General features: G+C 53.3%; 3 protein-coding genes across 7 annotated transcripts; 2 read left to right on the top strand and 1 right to left on the bottom strand.

Moving 5' to 3' along the window:
• Positions 1–7923: 7923 nt before the first annotated feature.
• On the top strand, positions 7924–12864 carry NR1I3 (nuclear receptor subfamily 1 group I member 3). Of its 3 annotated transcripts, none has more exons than XR_009253954.1 (9): positions 7924–8100; positions 8488–8627; positions 9058–9188; positions 10311–10480; positions 10694–10833; positions 11105–11250; positions 11347–11463; positions 11639–11740; positions 12623–12736. XR_009253954.1 is itself a non-coding variant. In XM_058700406.1 (9 exons), the coding sequence occupies exons 2-9, from the start codon at positions 8521–8523 to the stop codon at positions 12750–12752; spliced, it is 1047 nt and encodes a 348-aa protein (XP_058556389.1). In that variant the 5' UTR covers positions 7924–8100; positions 8488–8520; the 3' UTR covers positions 12753–12864. The 3 variants fall into 3 exon arrangements, 2 of the variants coding, with proteins under 2 accessions (XP_058556389.1, XP_058556388.1); XM_058700406.1 differs by having other exon boundaries at positions 11635–11740; positions 12623–12864; XM_058700405.1 differs by having other exon boundaries at positions 11347–11740; positions 12623–12864.
• Positions 11805–17786, bottom strand: TOMM40L (translocase of outer mitochondrial membrane 40 like). Of its 3 annotated transcripts, none has more exons than XM_058700408.1 (11): positions 16852–17786; positions 16379–16529; positions 16021–16088; positions 15642–15734; positions 15258–15359; positions 15009–15114; positions 14704–14826; positions 14511–14587; positions 14197–14299; positions 13507–13612; positions 11805–12397 (listed from the first exon to the last, which is right to left on the bottom strand). In XM_058700408.1, the coding sequence occupies exons 2-11, from the start codon at positions 16491–16493 to the stop codon at positions 12316–12318; spliced, it is 975 nt and encodes a 324-aa protein (XP_058556391.1). In that variant the 5' UTR covers positions 16494–16529; positions 16852–17786; the 3' UTR covers positions 11805–12315. The 3 variants fall into 3 exon arrangements, with proteins under 3 accessions (XP_058556391.1, XP_058556390.1, XP_058556392.1); XM_058700407.1 differs by having other exon boundaries at positions 16379–16629; XM_058700409.1 differs by having other exon boundaries at positions 13426–13612; positions 16379–16629.
• A 1404-nt stretch (positions 17787–19190) lies between these two features.
• Positions 19191–20931, top strand: APOA2 (apolipoprotein A2). The gene is made up of 4 exons (XM_058702366.1): positions 19191–19239; positions 19411–19486; positions 19720–19852; positions 20699–20931. The coding sequence occupies exons 2-4, from the start codon at positions 19435–19437 to the stop codon at positions 20814–20816; spliced, it is 303 nt and encodes a 100-aa protein (XP_058558349.1). The 5' UTR covers positions 19191–19239; positions 19411–19434; the 3' UTR covers positions 20817–20931.
• The last annotated feature ends 787 nt before the right edge of the window (positions 20932–21718 follow it).

Genomic DNA, 21718 nt, shown 5'->3' on the forward strand with positions numbered 1-21718 from the left:
GCATTAAAAAAAAAAAAAAAAAAAAAAAGGAGACACACTTAATATGACTTTGCACCTATTGGTGCCATTGAAATAGGGTTCAACATGCAAGTCCCGTTGGCCTGTGTCTTCTGGCAATTTAGGTAGCTGCCCATGTGGTGGTTCCTGTTTGAGTACCAGAGTCCCCTAGCCAAGTGGGGTGTAGGGAGCAGATGTGAAAGATGGAGCCCACGGTCCAATCTGCATAGACGGTTTTTCAAGGGGATGGAATTTTACTCAATAATTATGTCGTCCAAGTTTCAGAGGGAAAATATGGTTTGAGCAAGATGAAGGGAAGTCAAACACAGAGGCGAGAGTCATGAACTCCCCCAAGAACTTCCACTGATACTCCCTTTTATCTAACTATCTAGCTTTCATTTCTGCTTTAAGGAAATCCTTCAAATCCTCTTGCCTAGATACTTCTAGGCACTGTAAAGCCATTGAAAAAACTTTTAGGCGGATGTAAAGCCTCCATAGAGTTTCAGTGTGCCAAAACCAAACTCTCTCAGCTTCAGCTATGACATCCTTTTGATAGTTTCCTTCATGGCCTGTAACAACTGAGTCATTATAGTTGGGCTACTCTCAGCCAAGAACCACTGATCTCTTTTCAACAACCAGATTCAGATAAGACCTCACTACCCTTTCTCTAGCTGGATCCTCGGTGCTTTCACATTTTCACTTTTTTTTTTTTTTATTCCTTGGTAATTAAAAAGACTTTAATTCCATTATAGTTAACATACAGGGTTATATTAGGTTCGGGTGTACAATGTCATGATTCAACAATTCTATCCATGACCAAAGTGCTTTTACACTTTCTCTGCTAGATCAGAAACAGAGAAGAAGGGGGAAAGATCACGTCTTTTCCCCCATCCACCTGAGATCCTCTGACTCTCAGTTACCAATGGGAATCTGGTTGCCTAAGTTACCCAGTTTCTAACCAGGCTAGCTCCTACTCACTCTATGCAACCTGCTCCTCTGGCTACCCCCACCTTTCTAATGAATGGTTAATTAGTATTGAAAAGATTGCCTGTAACGAAGCACACCTCTCCCAAGTTCTTAAACAGCTCTGCAAAGATTATAAAGAGAATTTAAGGTCCTAGGTCAGAGATCATCAGCATGCTTTTTCTGTAACAACCAGAGAGTAAATATTGTAAGCTTTGCAGGCATCGTGGTCTCTGTTAAAATGATTCAAGTCTCCCGCCACGGCCTGAAAGCAGTCATAAACAATAAGGGTGGCTATATGCTAATAAAACTTTATTTGTGGACACTGGAGTGTGAATTTCACGTAATTTTCATGTGTCATGAAATATTCTTTTTCTTCTTTTTAAGTTTAAATATAAAAACCATTCTCAGCTCATAGGCTCTGCAAAAAAAAAGGCGGCAGGCCAGATCTGGCTTACTTAGATGATTACATACCCAACAGTGTGTACAACAGTAAGTTGCATCATAGTAAATAGCAATCGATCAAAGAAGATAGACATGGTCCGGGACCAAAAGACCAAAACCTTCCTGCAGAAAATGGGATTTGGGTTGGGCCTCAAGGGAAGGATAATATTTAGGCAAATAGTGGAAGGAAATGGAAAGAAGAAAAAAAAAAAGATGTATCTATCTGGCCTCTGGGTGTTAAGAGAAAAATAATGAAATAAGACTGTGGTTGATGAGGGGCACCTGGGTGACTCAGTGAAGCACTAAACTCTTGATTTCAGCTCAGGCCATGATCTCGCAGTTTGTGAGACTGAGCCGCCCATCAGGCTCTGCGCTGACAGTGAGGAGACTGCTTGGGATTCTCTCTCTCTCTCTCTCTCTCTCTCTCTCTCTCTCAAAATAAATAAATAAACATAAAAATTTTTGAAAACTCATCAGTGGCATGTTTGTCTGTTTTTTTTTTAATTTTTTTTTAACGTTTATTTATTTTTGAGACAGAGAGAGACAGAACATGAACAGGGGAGGGTCAGAGAGAGAGGGAGACACAGAATCCAAAACAGTCTCCAGGCTCTGAGCTGTCATCACAGAGCCCGACGCAGGGCTCGAACTCACGGACCGTGAGATCATGACCTGAGCCGAGGTCGGATGTTTAACGGACTGAGCCACCCAGGCGCCCCTGTTTGTCTGTTTTTTTAAAAAAAGACTGGTTGGTGAATAGGGAAGCTACAGGAGATGTGTAGGGCCTTGAATATCAGAATAAGGAACTTAAACCTGACCTTTGTACAAACAGCATTTTTAGATTATTCTTCCAGAGGAAACAGGGCTGATCTGGCAAGAGAAAGGTGAGGAGCAGGGAGAGCAAGATGGGGATTTTGCAGTTGGACAAAATATGAGTCTGGGGGAGTGTAGGGAAAGTGACAGAAGAGAAGGGAAGTGTTTGAACCGGAACCTGGGGGACCAAACAGAATAAAGCAGACTGAGACTGGAGGTTTGGCTCAAACCTGAACACCTGAGTGAGGTCAGCCACATGTCAGATGCGAACATGGCAGGTAGGAACGGCTCAGAAGCCAGAATGGAGTCAGGAATCAGACTAGAAGCCTAATGAGTTTCCCGTCGGAGAACCAGGATAGCAAAGGATGATTAGCTGTAAAAGACAGTGACTAAAAGGGAAACAGGAATGTGTCCGGGTGACATCATGGAACCTGGAACTGCTAGAAAATGCCTAGTATAAGGTGGGTGTCCATTAAATACCTGCTAAGTGAATGCAGTCACAAATAATAACATGTGGAAAGAGCGTGAGTTTGGAATCAGACCGTAACGCATATCCTTTTTCTTCATTCCATAAGCATTTATTATATGGGCCTGGCATATACAAACCCTCAGGGTCTGAAAAACGAAAGAAAGAGGCCGCTGTTGGCTTCAACGACTCACAGTTGATTGACAGAATCTGAAAGAAACAATTGCTCAGCAATGTGTAAGTGGTGTGACTGATAAGTGTGTGCAGAGGTGTAGCTCTGACCCGCAGTCTCCCAAAGGCAATCTTCTGTGCTCGGGGGCCTGAAGGGCCACGCGGATCGGGAGGACCAGGGAAGTCGGGGGGGGGGGGGGGGGGGGGGACGGTGATGCTTTGGAAGCTGAGGTGTGTATGGCAACTCCAACCAGACAGAATAACAAGGGCTCGTGTTCAGGGGTGAGTGAGCCCAGCTTGTTCAGGGATCTCTAAATGTTCAAGCACTTCTAGAGCCAGAATGTGATGTGTTAGATCAGAAGAGGGAAGTGGGGTTGGAATAGATGAGACCAGAGTGACAAACAGGGGCCAGATCGCAAAGGACTGTGTGTGACATGCTAAAGAGATTGGCTTTTATCCTGAAGGTGATGGGAAGCAAATGAAGAATTTTAAGCAGGAAAGAGACATGATCCAAATTGCATTTTAGAAATAGCAACAGCATAGAGGATGGGCCAGAAGGAGATGGCACTGGGTGTAGGAGAATAATTTAGCAGGCTACCGCAGTAGTAAGTAGAAAGTGATGAGGGTCTGAACTCAGCTTCGAGGTAGTGGGCATGGCAGGTCAAGAGACAGGAATGACCGGCACGGCATGTGATCATTTTTAGGGAGTGAGGGAGAGAAAGGAGGCTGGGTGACTCCCCGGTGGCTTCTGGCTTGGCATCTGGGAGCAGGTGGCAATGGAGAGGAAGGAAAGAAGGAGGGTAAGAGGACGATTATGTGTCAACTTCCTTCCATGTTCACAACAGACCTGGCGAGTGGGCGTTATTAACCCCCTTTTCCAGATAAGAAGACTGAAGTTCAGAGAGTTTAGCCCAGTAGGTCATAGCCAGCAGAGCTTTTTTTTTTTTTTTCCCCAGTCCCTGGGACAGGAATGTGGGAAGAGGGTAAGGACCCCAGTTAACCCTGAAAGTCTGCTCAGCATGGATGTGAAGGGCCTACCACAGCAGCTCCCAGCCTCAGTCTGCTTCGTGGGGAAGACCTTAAGGCTGGGAGCACTTTTTTTTTTTTTATTGATTCAAGTAATCTCTACACCCCACATGGGACTCAAACTCACAACCCGGAGATCAAGAGTCACATGCTCTTTCAACTGTGACAGCCAGGTGCCCCAAGGCTGGGAGCATGTCTTTTTTTTTTTTTTTTTTTTTTTAATTTTTATTGATTCAAGTAATCTCTACACCCCACATGGGACTCAAACTCACAACCCAGAGATCAAGAGTCACATGCTCTTTCAACTGTGACAGCCAGGTGCCCCAAGGCTGGGAGCACGTCTTTTTTTTTTTTTTTTTTTTTTTAATTTTTATTGATTCAAGTAATCTCTACACCCCACATGGGACTCAAATTCACAACCCAGAGATCAAGAGTCACATGCTCTTTCAACTGAGACAGGCAGGTGCCTCAAGGCTAGGAGCACTTCTGTACATAGAAGACCAAGCTCAGAGATGTGTGTCCCCAAGGCAACTGCCAAAAGAACAGGGCTCAGGGTGGTCCCTGGGCCCCAGGAGAAGGGGCAGCCCTGGGCCCGAGCATCCTTCCACCAGCCTCAACTCCTCCCTAAGCATCTGATACCCATCCAGGAGGAGGAAGTCAGCCTCCCTTCCCTTGTCTGGGATTGGCCCAGCCTGATGAATTCAGACTCTCATGGAGCTGGGTCTCAGTGATGTCAAATAATCACAAAAGTAACTCAGCTAGCACGAGCCTAGTCAGAATTTGAACCTAAGTCTTATGACGGCCCAAACTCACGCTCTTTCCACTTCTCGTGCTGGGATAGCCACCAAGTTAGGTAACATAGAAGTTAGTGGGAGTCGACAATGATTTTCTTTTTTTTTTCAGTATTATTTTTTTTTCCTTTTTTTTTTCAGTATTATTAAGATATAATTGACAGATAACATTGTATAAATTTGAGGTGCACAACATCATGATTTCTTCGTACATGTATGGTGAAATGATTCACCTGACAGCGTTCCAAATTCTTTTCCTTGTAATGAGAACTTTGAAGATCGACTCTCTGAGCCACCTTCGAATGTACCATATGGTTAATTATAGTCACCATGCTGTGTATTACATCCTTTGAATTTTTTTTTTATCGTATAACTAGGAGTTTGTACCTTTTGACCAACTTCACCCAATTCCCGCACCACCTCCCCCCTCCACCTCTGGCAACCAAAAATCTGATCTCTGTTTCCATGAGTTTGTCTTCGATTCCACAGGTAAGTGAGGTCCTATAGTAGTTGTCTTCCTCTGACTTACTTCGCTTAGCATAATGCCCTCAGGTTCCCTCCATGTTGTTACAAATGGCAAGATTTCCTTCTTTTTATGGCTGAATAGTATTCCACTGTGTGTGTGTGTGTGTGTGTGTGTGTTCACATCATTTTCCGTGTATCTAGTGATAGACACCTTTTTTGTCTTAGCTGTTGTAAGTAATGTTACAATGAGCAAGGGGGTGCACGGATCCCTTCCGGACAGTAATTTTGTTTCCTTTGGCCATATACCCAGAAATAGAATTGCTGACTCATATGCTAGTTCTATTTTTAATCTTTTGAGGAGCCTCCATACTGTTTTCCATAGTGGCTGTGAATTTACATTCCCACACACAAGGGTTCCCTTTTCTTCACATTCCCTCCACCATTTGTTGTCTCTTGTCTTTTCGATGTTGGCTCTGACGGGTGTGAGGTGATACCTCATTGTGGTTTTGATTTGCATTTCCATGTTGATCAGTGATGCTGAGCACCTTTTCATGTACCTGTTGGCCATTTAAACATCTTCTTTGATCTTTGAGAAAATGTCTGTCTCGGCCCTTTGTTCATTTTTCATTGGATTATTGGAGGGTTTTTTCTATTGGGTTGTTTATATATTTTGGATATTAACCCCTTACGGGATGTGTTCTTTGCAAACATTTTCTCCCATTGTGTAGGTCGCCTTTTCTCTCTCTCTCTGTCTCAAAAATAAACATTAAAAAAAAAATTTTTAAAGCTTTCTGATGGACTCGGGGCACCTGGGTGGCTCAGTCGGTTGAGCATCTGACACTTGATTATTGGTTGAGCTCAGGTCATGAGCTCAGGGTCGTGGGATCGAGCCCCATGTCAGGGCTCAGCGCAGAGCCTGCTTAAGATTCTCTCTCTCAAATAATAAACAAACAAACAAATAAAAGCTGTCCGGCGGACTCAAGCTGCTTAGTCTGGGAGACAGGAGGTCCCCTGCAAACTGGCCCTGCCTGTGTCTCAGCCTCCCAGCCCACCTCTCCAGAATTCTCTCCTCCCACCTCCAATCTGAAGGGCCAGGCTCCTGCGAGAGGGAGCTATTTGAGGTTCAGCCACACCCACTTTTGGGTCTGGCTTCGTGAACTTCCGCAGGTTGCGCCCTCTGCCTGAGCTGCATTTTGCTGTCACCTGACTCCTCGGTCCCCTTTCCAAATCGGCTCAGTTGTCACGCCTCCAGGAAACCTTTCCTGCCTCCTCTTCAGCACCTTTTTGCCACAGCGGACTTAGGTGCCCCTCACCTGTGGTCCCATATGCTCTGTGCACAGCGCCGTCCTTGCTCTGACTACGTTTCGCTTTATCTGTGCGAGGGTCTGTCTGCCCCACTAGCACATGTAAATTCCATGAGGACAGAAGAACATCTCAGTCATCATAGATCTTGGGAGTATATGTATATACATATACATTTATTCATATATATATATATTTATTCACACACACACACTGTTCACACTTGTGAAAATATTCTTTTTTTTAAGTTTTTTTTAATGTTTATTTATTTTTGAGAAAGAGAGAGAGAGAGAGAGACAGAGAGCAAGCAGGGGAGGGGCAGAGAGAGAGGGAGACACAGCATCCGAAGCACGCTCCAGGCTCCGAGCTGTCAGCACGGAGCCCAACGCGGGGCTCGAACTCACAAACTGTGAGATCGTGACCGGAGCCAAAGTCAGATGCCTAACCGACTGAGCCACCCAGGTGCCCCGAAAACGTTCTTCAATGTTGATGGAGCACCAGACAACTCCAGTGAAGGCTCCAACTTGTGATTCTTTTTTATTTATTTTTTACACAGCAGTTTACTAAAGCAAAAAATATATTCAAGGTGGGAGAGTGGGCAGGTTCCCAGAGGTGGAACTGGCCCCTACTTTTGATTCTTAAACTTATTAATTCAAAGTCCTTCATCTGGAGGCGCCTGGGTGGCTCGGTCGGTTAAACATCCAACTCTTGAGATCAGCTTAGGTCCTGATCTGACTCTTCTGAGACTGAGCCCTACACTGGGCTCCGTGCTGAGCGTGGAGCCTGCTGGGGATTCTCTCTCCCTCCCCCTGCCCCTCCCCCTGCTCACATGCTCTCTTCCAGACAGGACTGAAAACATAATTCGCAGGACCCACTAAAAACCAGAAATGCAAATCCCCTTGTTCAAAAATCGTTAAGAATCTCAAGACAGCAATGGCAGAGCGTTAAACCAAACCCAAGACTCCTCTGAGCCCAGGGTCTTGTGTGACTGCATAGGTCACATGCCCATGAAGCCAGCTCTGGTGCAAGGGTCCTCAAATCAACACTAACTACTACCTCTAATGTGTTAGGGGCCACTCTGATTTGATTCTCAGCCCTCCCTAGTTAGGAAGCGTGGACCTCGTTAGCTCTTTGCATACACTCTTCGTTAGACCCTGGTCTCTTTTTAAGAACTTTCACTTTGGGAGCCTTGTGCCACCGTTACGCCCACCCTTTTACCGTCATCATACTGCACGTGAAAAAGCGTGCTCTGTCTCTCCCTCTCCCTTCCCAGTTTGTCCAAGATCCACGTGCAGGGGCGGCTTACAGATCTAGCCTGAAGCTAGCTAGTAAGGAAGATCTCCACGGGTCTGATGAGAAGCAGCTTCCAGCGAGTCGTGAGGGTCCCCACCCCCACCAGCGTCCTCCTGCCCCATGTACCAGCAACCTGCACCCTGGGCATGCTGGGAAAACCTCCCACCCAGGCCTTTGCCCTGGGTCCAGAGTCTGTGCCCTATCTAGGTAGTCGCTGGGAACCACTGGAGGCCACCCACAACAGAAGTGCCTTGTTTTCCAGGCGTGGAGGGCCATACTCCCTAACTCCAAACACTGGCAGCGTGGAAGTTTGGAGAGAGGTGTCCCACACCAGATGCTGAGCCCTGCAGGTGACTGGCCCAAGAGTAACAGGTAGGACATCTTTGGGGGGTGGGGGCAGAGTCTAAAAGCAATAAAGTACAGGGGCGCCTGGGTTGGGGGCAGGGGGCTCAGTCGGCCGACTTCAGCTCAGGTCACGATCTCCCGGTTTGTGAGTTCGAGCCCCGCGTCGGGCTCTGTGCCGACAGCTCTGAGCCTGAAGCCCGCTTCGGATGTTGGGTCTCCGTCTCTCTCTGCCCCCTCCCTCACTTGTGCTCTGTCTCCCAAAAATACGTAAATGTAAAATAAATACATAAAAGCAATAAAGTACAGATAATGCAGAGGGTCAGATCCAGGGCGGGTTCAGGAAGGGGGTCTCTAAGAGGGGGAGAAGGGGGTCAAGGGTACGAGGAGCTGACCGCTGACCCTTCCCACATTCAGGGGCCCGTGACGGCCACTCTAACATCTGAAGCCATGGCCAGTGGGGAAGACGAGCCGAGGAACTGTGCGGTGTGTGGGGACCGAGCCACAGGCTACCACTTCCATGCCCTGACTTGTGAGGGCTGCAAGGGTTTCTTCAGGTGAGAGCCCCCCTCCCCGTAGAAACAACCTCCCAAACCGCCCGCCGGGCAGCCTTTAAGCCCCGGCACGTGCGCGAGCTTGTCCAGCTACAACCCTCCTGCATCCCAGAGCCCGACTACCCCGTGGCCAGCATGTCCTATCTTGCCAACCTCAACACTGAGCCAACAGGTGATACGATAACAGAGGGAAGGCCGAGGGTTTGTGCTATGGACATAACCCCTTAGTCGAGAGTGCTGATCCCGTGCCCTACGGAGATGCTTGCGTTGTACCCTACCCCCTACCCCCCCCCCCCCCAGGGACCCTTGGGCACAGCTCAGATTAGCCTACGTCACCGCCGATCCTTTTAGACCACGTCATCTCAGACCCTCACGTCGCCACCCGTTCGCTGCCATCCCCGCCCGCCCTCCCAAACGTCTCTGTCTCCCACAGACGAACCGTCACCAGAAGCACTGGTCTCACCTGCCCCTTTGCTGGACGCTGTGAGGTCAACAAGATCCAGAGACGTCACTGCCCAGCCTGCAGGTTGCAGAAGTGCCTGGATGCTGGCATGAAGAAGGACAGTGAGTTGGCCCCTCCCAACACGAGCATCCATGGACCAGGTCTCTCGGCCTTGCCCTTGGTCCCACAGCGTGTACGTCACACAAGAAGAGTAGAAACAAGTCCGACGATGTTACTATTCCGCCCAAAACCCCAGCGGCTCCTCATCCACCTTACGGTCCGTGATCCCACGATCCTCTCCCTCCTACTCTTTCCGCCTGGCGCAGCCCATCACGGCCACACTCCAGCCACGCAGTGCGGCTGTCAAACACACCCCTCGGGACCCGTGTGATGGCATTTGCCGTCCCCTCCACCAGGAATCTGCTTGCCCCAGATGTTCACGTGGCTTGACCTTTCTCTTCTATGTTTCACATATAGTGCCTGTCACTCAGTAGGTACTTGATAACCGTTAATCACTTGCTGTCATTTCTCCGCGCCAGGTACCCAGGCTGTGCTCCCCACAGATAGTCTCCCCGGGGCTCGCAGAAGTCAATGTGCCCCGGGTTCGCTCAGCTACAAAGCTACACCATCTGTATTTAATCTCTTCTGTCTGACTCCCAAGGCCTTGCTTTTTCCATGACATCACACGACTTTTCCATACGGAGCAGTGGAAAGGAAACCGTGGAAGTTAAAAACAAACAAACAAAAAAATTCAAGCTCCGTCACTTAAGTGTTTGTGACCTTGGACCTGTCACTGGGGTGTCAGCCCGCTCGTGTCTCTGAAAAACACAGATAATAACACCCGCCCTGTCTACCCAGAGGGTTACTGCATCCAGGGAGATTTAACCTCAGAACCCTTGAAATGAGAGCGCTATATGGAAACATACGGTGACGTTTTAGGCATCCAGGGCCCTCCCTCGTCAGTGTTGGCCCAGGAGCCAAACATCTCCCTTCACGACGACCCCCTTACCCTCCACCCTTCCTTTCTCCGCCGCGGTGCCCTCTTTTCTGCCGCAGGGCCCGGCAGGACGGAAAAGTGGCCAGGAATCCCCTGCGGCCCGGAGCCTCGAGGATTTCAGCCAAGCCCTCCCGCCCCACATCCTTCACCCTGCTGGGTACCAGAGGGGTCCCGGACGTGGGGCTGGCAGAGACAGGTGCTCTGGGCTGCTCTCAGTGTCTCTGTCATCTGTGTTCCCCGGACACAGTGATCCTGTCGGCAGAGGCCTTGGCGCTGCGGCGAGCAAAGCAGGCCCAGCGGCGCGCGCAGCGAGCACCCAGCCAGCTGAGCGACAAGCAGAAAGAGCTGGTCCGGACTCTCCTGGGGGCCCACACCCGCCACGTGGGCACCATGTTTGACCAGTTTGTGCAGTTCAGGGTGAGCCTTGACAGGCTTCCGGCCAGAAGGTGACCAAAAGGGTGCCCAAGGGGGGCTGACCCGAGGGAGGGGGCTGTGTTCCAGGCACCGATACGGAGGACGAGGCTTCTCCAGAACCCCCCAGTGTAGACAGACGCCTCAGCCCAGCGCCCTTCCAAGCCAGGGCCGGAGCGGCCTAAAGAGAGCCTCTCACTGAGGCTCTGATCTCTGCAGCCTCCCGCTCATCTGTTCGTCCGCCACCAGCATTTGCCCGTCTCGGTCCCTGTACCACCTCTGCTGACGCACTTCGCAGAGATCAACACCTTCATGGTGCAGCAAATCATCAAGTTCACCAAGGATCTGCCCCTCTTCCGGTACGTGACCTCCCCTTACCCTTCAGGAAGAAAACACTCCAGGAAGTCATAATCCCCAGACACACGCCAAAGGAAAAAAAAAAAAAAAAAAAAGTCACCGACCCCCCCCCCCCCCACCCACCCTGCATCCTGTCCAAGCACCAGGTCGTGAATCCCCAGCTTTGTTTTTAAGTATCTCCCTCAGAACGGAGAGGTTGGGGGGGGGGGGCTCCTCTCCCTGTCTGAAGTTCAGGGCGGAGCCTGAGGTGCTCTCCTCCCCCGCTCCCCACAGGTCCCTGCCCATGGAGGACCAGATCTCCCTTCTCAAGGGAGCGGCTGTAGAGATCTGCCACATCGCCCTCAACACCACCTTCTGCCTCCAAACACAAAACTTCCTCTGTGGGCCACTCCATTACGCGATAGAGGACGGAGCCCACGGTGAGACGGCGCTAGAACCGCAGAGGGCACGTGCCCTTCGAGGTACGGTGTGTGGCCAGGTGACCCGAAGGATCCTAAGCCTGGCGTCTCCCACAGTGGGCTTCCAGGAACAGTTTTTAGAGCTGCTCTTTCGCTTCCACGGGACCCTGAGACGACTCCAGCTCCAGGAGCCCGAGTATGTGCTCATGGCCGCCGTGGCCCTCTTCTCTCCCGGTGAGCGTCCCCAAAGCCCAGAGGGGCGCCTCCGCCTCTGCCCCCACTCCCAGCCCCGTGAACCCACCCACGACCGGGGCTCTGTCTTCAAACCCAGCCTGGGCCCGTTCCGCATGGCAGGCCCGCGCCCGACCCCACCCGTCCTTCCCCGCCACCCCCACCTCCTTCCAGACAGGCCTGGGGTTACCCGGAGGGAACAGATTGATCATCTGCAAGAGGTGACAGCACTGACCCTGCAGAGCTACATCGAAGGCCAGCAGCCAAGGCCTGGGAGTCGGTACGGGGGACCCCGGGGGGGCTGGAGGCTACGCCAGGCCACGAAGGAGAGGGAAACGCTGAGCTCAGGGGGAATGCTTTTACTGTCCCTTCCTGTGGGAAACCGGGTCCCTCGGGGGCTCGAGTCCTTCCCTCGTGCCTCGTCTAGTTCTGGCATCCAAAGTGCTCCTACGGGCGTTTCACCTGATTTTTTCCAGATTTTTTTTTTTTTTTATTCGGTAGAGATGCAAAGTAGGAGCTGGCAGGCTCTGTATAACAGCATTCCTGAGATTGATGACATCCAGTGTCTCACCCATCCCCTCTCCAGGCTCAAGCAGCCGGCCAGGTCTCTCGTTCGCTCTCTTTCCTTGGCCCTTCCCCTTCTCTCCGTTGGGCCCATTAATGTTTCATTCATTCCCCCTTGCAGTCAGGGTCGTTCAGTTTCATGGCCCAGGCCGGTCCCCTGGCCCAAAAGTCTGTGATCTATTCAGGCTCTGAGGCACACTCCCCTTGTTCTCGGCTGTTCCTCAATGAGCCGGTTTGGCCAGGAGAGGGATGCTTTACACCATAGGACGCACCCACCTTCTAGAACCTGCTCTAGAAGACCCGATCCACAGACTCCACACAGGTGACGTCCTGGCCACATCTGGGGCTTTCTTCACACTTGGCCCTCAGACCTCTGGGTTCAAGAAATACGGCATGGTGAGAGAGGAAAGTGTCAGAGGACCCCCTCGGGGACCTTTTGGAATTCTGGATAAATTTGTCCTACCAGAGCGTGATTTTCTCTAGGGGTCAGACCTAGCTTCGCCGAGGGACAGTTCAGGGGCTCAGGACGTCAGGGCAAGACTCTCAGCTACCTTGTTCTCCTCCTCTTTCCCTGGTGACCCCACCGCTTCCTCCAAAGGTTTCTGTATGCGAAGCTGCTGGGCCTGTTGGCCGAGCTCCGGAGCATTAACAACGCCTTTGGCTACCAAATCCGGCACATCCGGGGGCTGGCCGCCATGATGCCACTGCTCCAAGAGATCTGCAGCTGAGGCCCCAGCCCATGTGGACACACGGGACTGGGGAAGGGGGAAATACTGGGGCCAGAGGTTGGGAGCGGTAGAAAGGGAGCCCAGTGGTTGCAATGAAAGACCAAAGCGATAACTGCCTCTTCATGCAGTCTTGGGGGCCGTGGGGGATGACCACGGGGACAGACTTGTTCTCCGGAAGCACAGAAAATGAGGAAGGAGGGAGCCTCAGGGCGAAGAGGTAAAGAAGCGCCTTCCGGGAAGTGAGGGGGGGGCCCACTTTCCCAGGGCAAAGATTTAGCCCTTCGGCCCTCGGGAGACTCTGGGATGGAAAACAGGACGGGGAGCTGATCCCATGCAGACTTTTCTGCTCTGAAGAGGAAGACGCTGGGAGCTTTAATCGACAGGGAGATGTAGAAGGTTGGGGGGGGAGTGAGGGGAGAGAAGTCAGCCAGACAGACCCCCTAATCCTTCTCCCTCGGTCCAGAGCCACAAGAGCACAGGAAGAGGACGCCGGGGGGGTGGGGGGGGGGGGTGGCAGAGGTCGGAGCCTCACGCCAGCCCCTCGGCAGCCGCCCCTGCGGCAGCCCCAGTTCTGAGGAGGGCACGGCCCTGTCCGCCACTCTGCTCCTGGGACCTAGAGGTCACCCAGCAGGGTGGGCTCTGGAGAGGGGCCTAGTCTCTGGCCCTCGGGCACCTGACTCGGAGGCTCCAGCTTCAGCGGGTGCCGGCTCTGGGACAACCTCAGCCCACAGTGATGCTGAACCCACAATGGAACCTGTTCCGCCAGTGGTTGAGGAAGGCTCCGAGGGCTAGGGTGACAGGCAAGGGGGGCATCTTCTTCTCCAGCACGGCACCCACACACCAGTTACTGTCCACCAAGCCTGTGGGGGAACGGAATGTAGACCGGGTTAGGTATTTATTTTTTTAATTTTTCTTTTTTTTTTTTTTTTTTAATTTTTTTTTTTTTAATGTTTATTTTCGAGACAGAGCATGAATGGGGGAGGGTCAGAGAGAGGGAGACATAGAATCCAAAGCAGGCTCCAGGCTCTGAGCTGTCAGCACAGAGCCCGACGCGGGGCTCAAACTCACAGACCGTGAGATCATGACCTGAGCCGAAGTCGGACGCTTAATCTACTGAGCCACCCAGGCGCCCCTATTTTTCTTAACATTTATTTATCTGGTGGGGGGGCGGGGCGAGAGAGAGAGGGAGACACAGAATCCGAAGCCGGCTCCAGGCCCTGAGCTGACAGCACAGAGCCCGACGCGGGGCTCGAACTCAAGAACCCCGAGATCATGACCTGAGCCGAAGTCGGACGCCTGACCGACTGAGCACCCCCCCCTCAGGTGCCCCTAGACTGGGTTATTTAACAGGCTTGCAGAAAGGGGTCAGAAGGAAGGCGGACCTTCCCTCCCTCGGTCCCCCCAAGCCCTCGGCACCTGCGAATGCCGTCCGAATGACCCTCACCTCTAAACACCATGTTGGCCTGGGGCAGAGTCAGGTGGTAACCAAAGGAGAAGGTTGTGTCTTGTAGCCTCGTGTTTGCCTCAAACTCCACCCCGACCTGAACCTGAGAAGCAGGGCAAGGGTGGGAGAAGGATCTGTCTCAGTGAGGCCTCGAGGAGCCCTGACGGGGGACCCGCGGGATGAAGGCAGGCGGGGGGAAACGTCTGTGCCGTGTGGGTAGGAAGAACAGTAGGCCAGCAGGGCCCGTGGCCGTCTGGAGGGGTCAGAGTTCACGACTGACTTGCGGGGGCGGAAGATGGCGTGGGTAATCTCACCTGTTCGTTGGCCCTGTGGTAATAACTTGCATGGGCCCCACCTGATCCCACATTCAACGTGGCCACCCAGTGCAGGGCTGTCGAAACCAAAGGGGAGGAGACGAGGGGCGTTACTGTAGCAGGACACGGGCCAGGAGCCCTCGCCAAGGCCGGCATTGCCCCTCCCCATCGCTGCTCCCCCCTCACCCCATACCCGAGTACTTCCCAGCCAGGGTCAAGATGGCCCCCTCTTCGCCTGGCCGCCGGTGATAAACTAACTCTCCTCCCAGCACCAGCCGATGGGTGAGGCTCTGCAGGAAGTGAGCGACCATGATCACTGCGGGGTAGTGGAGACACATGGCATCGGTCACAGGGACAACGTCCGGGCCTGCTCCGCCGCCCCGGCCCACCCAAGAACTTTCCAGTCCCCGATCTGCACAGACGACGACGACGATGAGGCCTAGCCAACGTTAGCAAGTGATGGGCCAAGATCAAAAGAACCCTGTGCCAATTCCTCACCCGACTCCCCAATCAGGTCAGGATTCCCCAGGGTCAGAGTAGCCGTGTAGTCATCTCCTCGATACTCGCCATCGAACTGCCACGTCAGGAACTTGGCCTGCTGTGTCTGCAGCGGGGAGAAAAAGGAGTGAAGCCTTCCTCCTCCTTCGCGGTCACCGGGGCCTCCGCTCCTCTCGCTGGAGCCCCCAGAGCAGGACACCCGTGGAGGAGGACAGGCTTCAGCGGATAGAGGCGGGGACCATGGGTCACCTGGAAGACAGCCTTGGCTCGGAGCCGCTCTGCCAGGAGGAGCAGGACCTGGGCGTTGAGGCTGCCGCTGCTGTCCATATCCCCTACCACAGTGGGGAACACCTGTTGGAGAGGGTCCCCGGTAAGACCCAGCTGGTGGGGGGCACCACTCCGCCTCCATCCAACTCGCTAGGATTTCTTTAACAGTACCCAGCGCCCCCTGGTGGAGCCACAGAGGTAGGCTTCTTCTCGCGCCACCTTTCCCCACTCTCTCCCCTTCACAGGAAACACGGAGAAGCAGGCGCCCTGTACGCTCTTCCCCATAACACACACATTTCCTCCTCCTCTAGGCCCGAGTCCCGGCTGGGCTTTCAGGGAGATGACCCGGGCGTGAGGAGTCCTCACCTCAGTGGGGCTAAGTTGCCAGTCCCCCGCGTAGGCCGCGTGGAGGTGATAGCCTGGCAAGCCCAGAGCACTCATATGCACGGTGTGAGCCACCTGAGGAAAGAGAAGTCACTGGAGGAAAGCGTTCCTGCCGATTTCAACCCCCTCCCCCCCAGCTGCTCCCCAGCCAGATGGCCTTTTAAGAATCCCAGAGATTCAACATAGCCAACACCAGACAAAAAGCAACAAGTCCCACAGGCAAGGGAAGCAGGGAGAGCCCCACATCCTCCCTCATTTGTCCCATAGACCCTGCTTAAGGCTTGAGTACAAAAGGCAAGGAGGAGAGGATCCAGGGATAGGCGGGGAGGGATAGTGAGGAGGGCCAGAGAAGTGGGAGCACCTGGAAATGGCTGCTCAGAACCTTGTTGACAACGAGCTTCACTCCCTCCATCTGTGCTGGGAACACATCTGAAGGGGGTGGAGGGGAGGGGAAGGGGAGCAATAAGCACAGACAAGGCACCCCTACCCCCAGAGGTAAGTCTCCCCTTCCAATCCCATAGAAAGCACTTTGGAGGATCTGACCTCCTTTCGAGTCCTATCACGAAATGCTCCACTCCATTCAGGCACGGGATCCTCCCAGGGGCTGGATGCCCCGGCTGTGATCTCCCTTTCCTGCTCCCATCACTGGACACCCAGCATTCAGGACCCTCCCCTGCTCTGCCCCTTCAACTTGAGACACCCACATGCCAAGTTCTCACCTTTGCATAGCCGGTGCAGCTCATCGAAGCTCCCAGGGTTGGGCAGAGGTTCCTCTCGCCGGGGGCTCCGGCGGGGCAAAGCCCCCATCGGTGCCAGGCCCAGTGTGTTCCCCATTTCAGTCCAGAGGACAGGGGAGGGCCCGGGGTTAGCCTGAGAAAGGACGCTATTGCTCCCTCTACCCCCCACGGGCCCCACCCCCCATCATCCGACTCCCCAGTCCCAGAAACTTCCACATGGTCCGACGCTACACCTGGAACAGGAAGAGTGGGGAGAGGGCACCGGTGGGGAGATTGAACCCCAGACACCCCCACACTCCCGTCCCATCTTCGATCCTTCACCCCCACCTGTCACCCCCTCCCCTCCCCCATTCTCTAACCCTAGCTCCCACACAGACCTCACCCAGCTTCCCAGTCTTTCTGCTCTCCATTCCTAGGCCCCAAGGCGAGGCTTGCAACGAAGCAGTAGCTCTTACCGTCTCAGACTATCCTGCTGCCCCCTTTCCCCCGGCACACCCCGGTCATCTTGATGGGGGCAGCCATCTTGAGTGATGGCAGACCTGCGGCTTCACGCTGCATTCCCAGCGTGGTCATCCACGCCATCTTGGAATCGGGCAAAAAAAAGACATCAAAGATCCGACCGACCCTCCCTTGATTGGGCCCCGCCCAATCGATAAAAAAAAAAAAAAAAAAAAAAAAGCTGCCTCCCTCTCCCCGCGGCCAATGGGAGAGGAGGAAGCGAAGGAGTGGCAGACGCAGGTCCAGGGAGCTCCAACCCAGGCACTGCAGAGGCGGGCGGGACTTGATTGGTAGCTCCTTAGACTCACTCAAGTGGATGGCCTTAGATCGCCCGGCGTCTACAAGGTCGGGGGGAGAAAAGCTGTGAGCGCACAAGACACTAGAGGGAGCATCTTGGAACTTGGGCCACTTTCACCCTACGGTCTGGAGACCCGTTTTGTGAAGGGCGGCGGACGGAATGATTGCGAGGACTTCATTCGGACCCTGGTTCCTATGGCTCCTGGGTGCCCCCACCTCGAACCCCTAGGGACTTCCTGACAGCCCTCCCCAGTACAGCACAGTACACAGTGCACCTCCAGATGAGTACTGCTCGCGAGTACTGCTCTCCCTAGAACATGGCCCCACACCTGGAGGTCTACACCTCCCCAAGTTCACCTTCTAGTTCTCTTGGCGGAAGGGAAATGGGTGAGAGTTGCGGTGGAAGGAGCAGGGGCTGCAGCCGTCGTACTAACGAAACCATTTCCTGAGTTAGGCGTCCGACTCGGGCTCAGGTCACGATCCCACGGTCGGTGAGTTGGAGCCCCCGCGTCGGGCTCTGTGCTGATGTCTCGGAGCCTGGAGCCTGCTTCCGATTCTGTATCTCCCTCTCTCTCCGCCCCTCCCCCGCTCACGCTCTGTCTCTGTCTCTCTCTCTCTCTCTCGAAAAACAAATAAAACATTTTTTAAAATTAAAAAAAAAAACCTATTCCCTAAAACAGCTGCCCCTATGGGTTAATCCCCCCCCCTTCCCCCGTGGCCCAGGTGTTGTTGGCAGATAAAATCTGTTGGTCCCCAAATGAACTCCACTCCACAGCCAGGGACAGTCCATGGAGGGCTCTTCAAGTACTAGGCATTCCACAGAGGAATAATTGAAGATGGAGTAAGAATTTGGGGCTCCCCGGTCACTTCCCCCACTAGCCCTCACCTCTCCGACCCCTTCTCTCCTCCCTCACAATCAGAGCTGGCACGGGGGGCTGGGGCCTTGGTCAGAGGGATGCCGTGGCCCCTGCTGACTCACATTGGCTGACCACCACTGGAGAATGACCAGGGAACTTCGACCTTTATCCTTGGTAGAGGACTCTCGTTCACTTCCTTTCTTGCCAGGGCCCGCCGTTTGGGAAGGAGAAGGCAGAGGCTACTTTCTGAATTTGTTTTATTGGGGGTGGGGTGTCCTCATTTATCAGCACTCGGGAGGGTCATTCTGGGCTCTCGTGTTTTCTCCCCCGTCTTGTCACACATTAACTGAACACTGGAGAGATGCGATCATACCTGCCCTTTGGCCCATCCCAGGACTCTCCTAATCCTCGTTCCCCTCACCCCATCCCCTGATTTCTACTCCTTTCTCCTTTCTTCTGTTCCCAATTACGGTTTGCCAAGTTAAGGGGATGATTCCGGGGAGAGAAAATCTACCCACAATGGGACAAAGTTACCAACGGCTGCTGCTGCTGCGGGCTTCATATGTCAGGGCTTCCCAGGGGAGACTAGGAACCCTTCCTGCAGCATTCATTTTTTAAACACATTTTTGTAATGTTGATTTTTGAGAGAGACACAGCACGAGGGAGGGAGGGGCAGAGAGAGAGGGAGACGCAGAATCCTAAGCAGGCTCCAGGCTCCGAGCTGTCAGCACAGAGCCCGACGCGGGGGTGGGCGTCGGGACCACGAGCTGTCAGCACAGAGCCCCACGCGGGGGTGGGCGTCGGGACCACAAGCCGCGAGATCATGACCCGAGCCAGAGTCAGACGCCCAACCAACTGAGCCACCCAGGGGCCCCCCTGCGGTATTCAGATCCGAGGACTGCCAGCCCCAGACCCCAAAAGAGTGAATGTTGAATAAGCCTGGAGTGTATCCCTTTGGACTCCACTAAGGCCTGCCTCCCCATGCCCCGCCCCCCCTCACCATGAGTCCCCCACGTGCTTATCCTCTCCTCCCCCATTTCTCTGACTTGTTTACTCCAACATGGCCCCTGCCCCATCGGGTCCTTCCACAGTCCTTATCACCTGACGGGGGGCGTGGGGAAGCAGCAGTATATATAGCCCTTGTCTCCCCAGTCAGCAGGCACAGACAACGAGGACACACACACTGACCCGGTAGGGGAAGGGAGCAAGGGGTGTGGTCGGGATCCAAAGGCCAGGTTTTAATTGTGGGAAGGGAGGGAACCCGGTCGGAGTGGGTACTTAAATAGCCATCTCCGGGGAGGGGCTGAAACTGAATGAAGCTCGTTCCGCTTCAGCCCCTCCCCTCCCCCCACTTGTTTCCAGGCCACCTTCCCCACTGTCACCACCATGAAGCTGCTGGCAATGACTGTGCTACTTCTCACCATCTGTAGCCTTGAAGGTGGGTGTGGTACAGAGAGGGGTCCCGAAGAAGGAGAAGGTGCTGGGGGTCGTAGCTACCCATCTGGCTGTACTCCTATGCCCCACTCTAGCCACCAGAGAGCTCAAAAGATAGATCGTTCCCCCTCTAAAGCTCCTGAAGCTGGGTACCCGTTTGGGGAGGGGCCTGAGAGCTCATTGATGGGTATTCAGCTAAGAAGGTATGTGCGCGTGCGTGTGTTTCCGTGTGTGCAGGGGCTCTGGTGAGGAGACAGGCGGAGGAGCTGAGTCTACAGAGACTGGTCTCTCAGTACTTCCAGACGGTGACTGACTACGGCAAGGATCTGGTGGAGAAGGCCAAGGGCCCAGAGCTTCAGGCCCAGGCAAAGTAAGTTTCAGTGAAAAAGGTTCAGGGGACACCTGGCCGACTCAGGAGAGCATGCAAGTCTTGGTCCCTGGATTGTGAGTTCAGGCCCCACATTGGGTGTAGAGATTGCTTAAAAATAAAATCTTAGAAAGAAAGAAAGAAAGAAAGAAAGAAAGAAAGAAAGAAAGAAAGAAAGAAAGAAAGAAAGAAGAGAAGAGAAGAGAAGAGAAGAGAAGAGAAGAGAAGAGAAGAGAAGAGAAGAGAAGAGAAGAGAAAAGAAAACGGCGGGGGAGGGGGTGGTGGTGGTCAGGAACCAGGGAGCTATAGAGAGAAAGAAGGGAAGATCAAAGGTTGCACAGAAGACTGAGCTCAAGGGTGGGGGTTAGGGAGGATTAATTTTTTGTTTTGTTTTGTTTACTGTTTGTTTATTTTTGAGAGAGAGACAGAGTGCGAGCAGGGGAGGAGCAGAGAGGGAGACACGGAATCCGAAGCAGGCTCCAGGCTGTGACCTGTCAGCACAGAGTCCAACGTGGGGCTCAAACTCACGACCTGTGAAATCATGACCCGAGCCAAAGTCAGATGCTTAACCAACTGAGCCACCCAGGCGCCCCAGGGAGGATGGGTTTAAGTGGGACGGAAAGATTCCTTCACCACCTCATAGGTCCCATCGACCTCTTGGACAGGCTTTGAATTTCAATCTCTAGGGTCTGTTCCTCTGCCCAGGGGAGGGCTTGTCTCTCCTCCTCCGAGTGTGGTGGTCATGACAGGATGGACCAGGCACTAAAGTCTGGGGAGCTGGGTCTCATCTCCCACCACCCACAAGGCCCCTGGTCTCTCACACTGACCTCTAATCCTCTGAATACACAGGGCTTACTTCGAGAAGACCCAGGAGCAGTTAACACCCCTGGTCAAGAAGGCTGGAACTGACCTGATTAACTTCTTGAACAACTTCATGGACCTCAAAACACAGCCTGCCACCCAGTGAGGTGTCCAGACCACTGTCCTCCACCCCCAGCTGGGCCCTGGAACTCCCACTGGCCAGGCCTAGAGCCCTCTCCCAACCCGCCCCTTATTTTCTACAATAAATATTGAAGGAGTCAGGTGTGAGCCTGGTGCTTTGGGAGACCGGGAGGAGTCAGAGAATCAGGGAATCGGTGAGGGGAGAACAGAGAGATGGGCTCCCACTGGGAGAGGGGTTCGGTGAGAGGAGAGGAGGGCTGAAGAGACAAACGAGGGAGACAAAGGGCAGGGCGGGCGGGGTGGGGGGAGCTCTGTCTGGGATTCTTCTGCCCACAAGCCTGGGAACTGCTTTGCAGCAGACAGAAGAGCCTCTGCATTGCACAAGGGACGGTGAAAGGCAGGCAAGATTCACAAACTGAGTCCCTAGACTCCTGGCGGTCACAGGAAAAGAGGGCACTTGCCTCCCTACCCTGCTCCCGCCAGAACTTCCTCTTGACCATTCTATGAAGAGGAGACAGCTTCCCAAAAATGAACGCAAGACCCTCCCTTCCCTTCTGAGCCAGGGGAATACTCCTGCAGAAAATACCTGGATTCACTCCCCTGCCCCCCACCTCCCCAAAGTGCTCCAATCCTTCCGCTGAAAATCTCTCACCTAGACCCCCTGTCTGGGGAACAGCCCTTCCAAACCCCTCCCCCACTATTACCCGGGTGCTGTTCACAGAACTGGCCAGGTAGCCAGACCTGAAACTAGCAGACAGGATAGCCAGCTAAGGTCTCCTGGATTAAATCAAAATGGGGTGGAAATCAGGCCGGGCCGACGTGGGACACTCACACACCAGAACGCAGGGCAACGAAAAGTAGGCGTGTTCCAATAAAAGTTCGCTCCCACTTTGCATGTCAAACAGTTACCTTCCGGCCGTGGCTCAT

This window comes from Neofelis nebulosa, chromosome 15 (genome assembly GCF_028018385.1).
Source record: "Neofelis nebulosa isolate mNeoNeb1 chromosome 15, mNeoNeb1.pri, whole genome shotgun sequence".
NCBI lineage: Eukaryota > Metazoa > Chordata > Mammalia > Carnivora > Felidae > Neofelis > Neofelis nebulosa.